We start from the raw sequence: 8184 nt of genomic DNA, 5'->3' as shown, positions 1-8184 counted from the left end.
GTCGGAGAAAGAATCTTCTAGAGAGCAATGAATCAAGGGAGACGTTAGTAGACACAATATTAGCCAACGGTGCGTTGTTCAAACACGATGGAAAAAGAAGGAGAAGGAAGAAAAGAACACATACAAACACGATACCAAAATGCAAATCTGAAAATCCATGACAAAGCAAACAACAAAACAAAGCAAACAACCAACACACAAACAAACACAACACGAAGAAGAAGTAAAAAAAAATACATTTACATATACTAAGAAAAACACAACCAGCAAAAGAAACAAATACAAAATACGTGAATAGGTATGCGATATAACAAAAACGAAGCAGCGAAGAGAAGAAGCAAAAACACAAGCAAGCAAATTCTCAAAACACACAGACACACACACATATAAACAAAACGAGAAACAATGGTGAAGAAACGGCAGAACACAAGACAAGTGGATAAGCGAGAAAAAAAAAGAGGAAACAAGTGGAAAAAAAAAACTGAAATTAAACGCTGACGAAAATGGATAAAAGCGAATAAATCAATGATAACACAATACCAATAATAGCGGGAACGGTCGCTTGTACGTGCGTGTATTGCAATGGTTTGTATTGTGAAGGAGAGAAGAAAGTATGGAAAGAAATTAAAACTAATGAATTTAAAAGTTGTTTTTTTTATTTTACACGTCCGCCATTTTGTTGTAAATTATCAATTTTCAAAGGAAGACGTTTCCAGAGTTAGTTCTAGTTGGGATCTTTGGGCATCTTGGGGTAGACATCTGTCCAACACCTCTGTTGTTTAAAGACTGACACTCCGTAGGAGCCCCGGATACTGCACAGGGTTAGAGATTACCGAGTCAAAATTCATGTTGATGGTGGCATCCACCAGCGGCCAGGAGTTAATGCTGACTTACGCACAGGAAGGTGACCGCACCTGACGATGGCGTCCATAATTTTGGGTCAAAGACCGGGGTTTTACTGTGATATTCATTGCCTACCAGACGAACCACCATCAACACGGCGCAGTGTGTTGGTTTCGGTGCAGCACTTGCTTTTATTTTAATAAATTTCAGAGAGAGAGAGAGAAAATATAAACGTTAGCATTCGTTAGCGCACAACATATCTCTTCCTAAATGCGTGACACGTTAGACGGGGCGGCCGCGGCCGGGGACACCGTCGATAAAAATGTATCTTTGTATCTAAATGCGAATCACGCACACACACACACAAACACTCACACAACTATCACCGCAGGGAGGGAGGAGATATAGAAATGAATGTTCGATTGTTTTGTCATTGTGATTTAATGTTTTTTTTTCTTCTTCTTCTTTGTATTGTTTGTTTTGTCCTCTGGGCGTTTCGTGCGTGTGTGCGTGTGCGTCTATTTATATATATATATGTGTGTGTGTGTGTATGTGTCTTTTTTTGTTTCAACACGGAAATCAACGCAACACACGATCGTTGTCTCGCGACATCGTACCGGCTAAAGAAATCACTCCGTTCCAACGTTTGTTACCATCTACCGGATCTACTGCCTAGTTACCTTATTGCCTACCACACCTACTGCTCGCTACCACTACCACCTTACCGCTACTACTACTGCTCCTCGGGATAGTGAATCTGGCCAAGGTCCCGGCACAGGTTGTTGTTGGCGAAGGATGAGTTGTAGTTGAACGTGCCGTACCCGGGCGCGGCGTACTGCGTGTAGGCGGCGGTCGGGAAGATCAGCTCCGGGTTGGCCGCCGCAAACTGGTCCGTGTTCTGCAGGAAGGCGGAATAATTCGAGGAGCAGGCGGCCAGATGCGGATTCAGCTGGACTGCCGTGTCGGCCGCATCGGCCGCACTGTACGCACCCTCGTACGCGGCCGCCGCAAACCCTTGGTGCTGGTTCTGGGAGATGTTGTTGTTCATGTCGCTCAGGAACTCGATCGACTGCGTGAGTGTGGTGGGTTCGGTGGTGGTGGTACGCTTCACCGCACTGCCCGGCACCAGCTCACCGGCGAGTATCTTATCGTAGGTCGTCTTAACGTCGCTTGCTTGGTGTGCCTGCTGCTGCTGCTGCTGCTGCTGCTGGGCCTGCTGATGTTTCCGTGCGCTGCTATCATCCTCGATGATCACCCCGGTTGGCATGGGTTCGTCCGTGCGGTGGTATTTGTGTGCCTTGTCACCGCCGGCCAGCAGGAAGAGGGCGTTTTCGCGCGACCGGATCGGGCTACCGCTCATAGTGCCGGGCCGTGGACCGGCCCTCATGCTGCTGAAGCCGGGCTGCTGATTATCCGGATTGTTACCATCGTCCTGGGCCATCGCGAGCGAACTAACGAAATCCACACCGCCAACGAAGAGATCGTGCCCTTTATCCTGTTGCTGTTGCTGCGGGTCCTGACCGGGGCCTCCCTTGCCTATGCTCTCGTGCAGCATGCTCTCCGACATCTCTTTCGCCTCCTTGTCGCGCTTGATACAGCTCAACATGCTGCCCTTCAGGTCGGCTACAAAGAGAGAACACCAGATCAGAATGGGAAGGAGTCTTGCAATAGGGAGGTTCTAGCGCGGCGCTCAGCAACTTACCAGGATCTTCCTTGATGCGACGCCGTTTCGAGCTCGAACCGGACAGTGATTTCTGCGACAGCCCCAGCAACCCGTTGATGCTATACGACTGGGACGCGACGTTCTCCACCTGCTGCGGTGACTTCATCGACTCCTGATCTGCTTGCATCTGTTGATTGAGACACTCCTGTTGCTGCTGGCTTTGCTGCTGCTGCTGTTGATTGTTGCGCGAAAGGATCCTGGGACTGTCTAGACTACTGTTGTCCGAACGCTGTGAGCTGTACTTCGCCTTCTCCGCTGCCTTGTTCCGTACGATTCTGCATGGGTGTGGACGAGTTGTGTTTGTTAGTAAATCTTCCGGATTGCTTTATTTCCACAAAAAAAAAATCCTACCGATTGATGGACGACACACTAGGCACGTTGTCGTGCACACAGATACCATCCGCCAGCAGCTTATCACGGATCTCCCACGCAAACATGGTCGGGTTCTGGAGCTTGTAGGCAGCGATCGCTTCCACCACCGGTGGCGTTGCCACCTTCGGCTTCGAACCACCGATCACGCCCGCCTTAAAGCTGCCCGTCTCGTAATATCTGAAAAAAACAGGGTTGTTATAGAATCACTCCTCGCTACAAATCACACACACACACACACGCCCTCCACCTCAGCGACACATACCTGGAAAGGATCTTCGAGACGCAACCGTGACTGACGCGCAGCTGGCGCGATATGTCGCACGGCCGGATACCGTTGTGCGCCAGCTCGACAATCCGCTGCCGGACCAGATCGGGAAGGGGGCGCCCATTCACGAACACCCCGCCTAGTTGATTCACCCCACCATGGCCTACCCGTGGTGCCGTCCAGCAGGTGAAGGAGGGACGCCCACAATAGAAGACGTCGGGAATGTCGAACACGGCAATGATCCCCGCGGGAGTGGACGGAGACCGGTAGAGCAGTCAGGCAATTCAGAATACAGTACATTTACACAGTGTGTGTGTGTGTGTATGTGAAGCAGCACGCAGCAAAATGGCGGCAAAAGTTGGAAACAGTGTGGAAAAAGTAAAACGCGAAGAAAGAAAAAAAAATACCAAAAAAAAAGGGAAAAGAAAACGAAACAAAAAAAAAACCAGACGGGGAGGAAAAATAAAAGAAAAGAACAGGTTTACGATTAACAAACTTTGCTAAACAAAATATACTGGTGAATGATGAAGGTTGACATCTAGAAGCTATTCTAGCAACTCGTCGTTATTAGGTTGCAAGCGAACTTGTACTTAACAAAAAAAAAACCATAAACAACCAATACTAGTGCATGAAAAAGTTGTATATTATGTTAAATAATTATCAAACAATGCATTGCAGGGCTTTGGTTTCCCTTGTCTTAGCGCCCGGGGCGCTTACTTCTGGGAGTACCAAGCACAAGCAAAAGAAAAACATCTAAACGGCCCTTCTCAGTGGGAAGGAAAGAGAAAACAAAAAAAGAAAGCGTTTGTTAGCATGTGTTAGTGCAATCACCCCCCCCCATTACCCCGCGGGCATTCATCTTTCCACCGACCGTTGTCCGGACCGTGGAAGACAATGGGTTTACGGGGTGGTTAGGGGGTGGTTTGCGCCTAGGGCAATAGAGCAAAATGTAAGCCTTCTGGTGTTTTTCTTTTCCAATCCTTTCAATCGGCGCTCAATGGTGGCATCCCCATTCCGGTATACCACCTTGTGCGCCATGAAATTGCGCCACACGAAAGAGGCTAATCGTATCCTCTTTCGAGAACGCTTAGAACAAATGTTGCACTTAGACAATGAAATGTAAGATACGTTACGAAGTTAGTTGAGGGGGCCCTGCGGGCAGCGTGACTGGTTTCGCTGTGAAGTGAGCGAGTAAAGGAAGACCGTACGCGGACCGGGCAGCGATACAACCGACAAAAGAAAAGGCAAAACAGGTGGCATCAATTTTGACGGTTAAAGGGAACGTCACACAAAAGGGACAGGATCGTAAGGTAACAGGATTTAAATTATAAAAGGAAGGAACGACCCAAAAGGAAGACAAACGCGCGCGTGCCGGATGTTGAACAAAAAAAACGGTTTACAGGGTAAGATGGAGGGGTGTGAACGCGGGGGAGGGAGGAGGAAGACACAGTTTTTTTTTTTGAAACACTAATTGTGAAGCGTTCATCAAAAGAGAACGAAGGAAAAAAAAACGACGGGTTTCCTTCCTTCCATTCCTTCAGCGATGAAGATCACCCGATTCTGCTCTCCCCCCTTTCAACTTTAATGTGTGTTGAATGTTTTCATATTCAACAATTTTTTTCTCCACTCTTATTGTTCACTTCCTCTACGCTTCCCTTTTTTTTGTGTGTTAATACCATACATTCAAGTGTACGTATAATGCGCTTCCGTTGTACGAAGCTGTTTTCCATTTTTCCTTTACCTAAGCGTTTGTGTCTCGTTATCTTCTCTATCTCGTTCGCTTTCTGTAACTGTCTTTCTTATGTTACGTTCGTTATTCTGTCTACCCCCATTATGATCTCCCCCTGTTTTTCCCGCTTTTCATGTTTCGTCTTTTCTTCTTCCTCTTCTCCTACTACTACTACTATTCGGTCGTTTTTCTTATTTGTATGTTTGTGTGTATGTGTTTTTTTTTTGCTTCTCTCTCTCTCTCTCTCTCTCTCTCTCTCTCTCTCTCGCTTTCTTATCCATGTGGATTTGTATATGGGTAGCGTGAGCGGTGTGTATCTGTTGATTCTGACTTAATTTTCCGCGCACCCTTCGTTGCTCGGACTTACATCCACGCACACATCCACATCGACAAAGTGTAATTTTTCCCGTGAGGGTTTTCCACACGTCCCGTGAATGGCGAAGGAACGTTTTGGGGTAAAAGTTATGAGTACATCCTACATACACATACACACAGTTTTACCCGTGTGTACGCATTGGTAGGGAATAATGTATGCAACACGCGTGCACATTACATGGCGTCCCCTCAAAAGAAGAGCAACAAAAACGGTAAGTTGTAAGAAAGGCCCACCTGACGAAGTTTGGTCGTTTTAAGAGAAGTTGCTTTAACATCAACCAAACCATCCAATGGTATAGCTAGCCTAGAAGTGGCCTATTTGTATGAGTTCCTGAAGATGAGGGTTTCCTAACTGAATAAACAAGACTCTTTACTTTAAATGTTGTAGAAGTTTTGGTGGTTTTTGTTTTAATTGCAATTATTGAATATTGTACAAAGCATTTCCTCCTTGTAATTTGCTTTATCCTAGTCGTACTCGATAAAATTAGAATTATTAAATAGCTATATACAAAAAAAATCTATCTACCATACTCTCTAGTACCTAGCAGTCGAGAAGTAGCCGAGAAAGCAAAAGAATGAAGGGAAGTAAACTAACCCCCACACAGACACATACAAACACAGAGTAATATGATCATTCGGGTGCATTACCCTCCGCTCCGGTACGATCGAGAGGCTCATCCACCCAACCACCATCATCCACAGACCAGCCGTACCCATCGCTTCGTCTAGCCAAACCTTCACAAAGCACAAGAGCATTTGTGTGGGGCCGAAGAGAACGAAATGGCAAGAGAAGCACAGCACAAAAGGCAAAAATGTGAATAAACCTTTTACTACATCTTTTGGGTGACGCGAGGCTGGCGGGCGGGTTGGGTTGGGTTGGCATGGCTTTGGGGGATGATCAAAGAAGACAATAACCTCCTCCCCCCCAGCCAACCATCGAGACACGCTGAGGGTGGAAAGAAACCCGGAAAGAAATAAAATAGCCCCCCCCCCGGTTTGCTTCCCATCGGGAGTTGTGTTCCAACAGCGGGTGTGCGATTTGCATTTAAGACAAATCCTTTCACACAATGGCTTCCCGCATCTGCACACGATCCACGTGCATGTGTTTGTATGTTTGTATGTTGCAGGGTGAAACGATCGCTTTTCGCATTTTCGTCTTCGTCAACCCCCTTGCCATCTCACCCCTAAAAAAAAAAAAAAAACAAATGTCGGTTGATAGACCTTGAACTTGTTTGATGACCTGCGCCATGTTTGATCGTGTGTTGATGTGAAATCCGTCACCACTCATGAGCGCGCGCGAACGCTCGCGCTCACACACCCCCGCCAACCCCCCCCCCCCCATTTTGGTGGGTCCGTGGGGGTGGGTGGGTTGGCACGCGGGTTTTGAGGTGGTAGTAGTTGCTACTACTCCTCCTACCATGCTTGCACGCAACAGATTCGCGCTTGTTTGAGTGACGGATGGAGTGACATGCCAGGGGACAGAATTGTTTTTTTTTTCATCGGTAATTCAGTGGTAGAATGCTCGCCTTCTACATCATCCCCTGTAGCGGGTGTGCGTGTGAGTGTGGTGGTTTCTGTTGTGGCAGAGCACACAACCGGTTGAGCACGATGATCGTGAGTACGGGGCCCGTTCCGTGTCGGGAAGGATTTACCATGAAGAGAGGAAGCGTAACGAAGTACGAGACGATACCTCCGTCATATACGTGTAGCATTTTCCATCTCTCGCATAGAAGAAGTGTATTGCAATCATGCTTCCTGTGTCTTTGCTTCCCTCGTTCGATATGATTGTCTATCAAAAAGGTGCAGAGTCAGTCGGCACACACAATTATTCCCGCATCAAACGCACGCATCTGGATGGCGTAAGGAAACTCCTTTGCTTTTACTTCCTCGTGTAGAAACTGTGACACACTCGCACACACGAACAGCGGTGATTTTCGCGTATGATGGGGGAGTAGTATAACGTAAAGAAAAAAAAGGTTGATTGATCGGAAGGTGAAGGAGCTAAGCGGTGGAGGTGTTGGCGATCCGGCACGGATCTTCCCCTTACTCACTCTACCTCTGTTAGTTCGCAATCAGACGAAATGTAAAAGATCATTTAAGAAACGTGTAAAATCACCACCACACAGCGGTTCGACACTCGGCGTCATCGGCACGGAAGCGCATTTTGTGACCGGTTGCTTCGTCTGGTTCCAAATCTGCTGCCGCTGCTAGCTGCATGCGCTCCCCATACAGCGCCATTCCAGTGCTCTTCTGCCGCCATCTTAGATAGATTCTTGCGACTCCACGCCACACCGCGATGCGAGTGGATGTATCCATCGCTCGGGGTTCTGCCGCACACAAGGTGTGCTGGATCTGCTACACAGTACGCATTCACTTCAGTTATTCACTTCCAAACCGGAGGTTTTTCTTCATTTGTAGGCGGTTTTTTTTTCTGGCACTACTAATCGATTACTATCAGGCGCACACAAAATGGTAACTTTCATCCCAAACAACCATCGCGTTTTAGCAATAGCAGGATCGTTCTCTAGTAGAAAAACCATCGCGTTCATTGCTTCGCACTTGTACGGTTGCCACTTCCGAGATATCGAGAACATCGAAAGATCAAGCTTCTGTGTAAAACCTTCTCAAATCCCCTTTACAACACAAACGCACACACACACACACACACACACACACACAAACACAGTAAAAAGGGGAAACCACCCTAGCAAATGCTCCAAAACCGAGATGCGCACTCCGGCGGCGCTGCGTGTTCTCTCGTCGAGACGCTCAAGCAAACAAACGGTGCGTAAACGAAGCGACACCCGAGCTACCGCTTTGGTACGATCGTACCCCCGCGTGTGTGCGAAAGGCGCACGCACACACACCCGCAACGCA

General features: G+C 47.6%; 1 protein-coding gene across 3 annotated transcripts; it reads right to left on the bottom strand.

The window, feature by feature from the left end:
* Nucleotides 1–1016: 1016 nt before the first annotated feature.
* Nucleotides 1017–7962, bottom strand: LOC128306609 (probable serine/threonine-protein kinase fhkB). Of its 3 annotated transcripts, none has more exons than XM_053044165.1 (5): nt 7424–7962; nt 3201–3366; nt 2918–3115; nt 2546–2841; nt 1017–2466 (listed from the first exon to the last, which is right to left on the bottom strand). In XM_053044165.1, exons 1-5 carry the CDS (start codon nt 7452–7454, stop codon nt 1577–1579), a joined length of 1581 nt encoding a protein of 526 aa, XP_052900125.1. In that variant the 5' UTR covers nt 7455–7962; the 3' UTR covers nt 1017–1576. The 3 variants fall into 3 exon arrangements, with proteins under 3 accessions (XP_052900125.1, XP_052900128.1, XP_052900126.1); XM_053044168.1 differs by having other exon boundaries at nt 3201–3342; XM_053044166.1 differs by having other exon boundaries at nt 7427–7962.
* Between the last annotated feature and the right edge of the window lie 222 nt (nt 7963–8184).

This window comes from Anopheles moucheti, chromosome X, assembly GCF_943734755.1.
Source record: "Anopheles moucheti chromosome X, idAnoMoucSN_F20_07, whole genome shotgun sequence".
NCBI classification, from domain to species: domain Eukaryota; kingdom Metazoa; phylum Arthropoda; class Insecta; order Diptera; family Culicidae; genus Anopheles; species Anopheles moucheti.
This window is presented reverse-complemented; position numbering and strand designations above follow the sequence as displayed.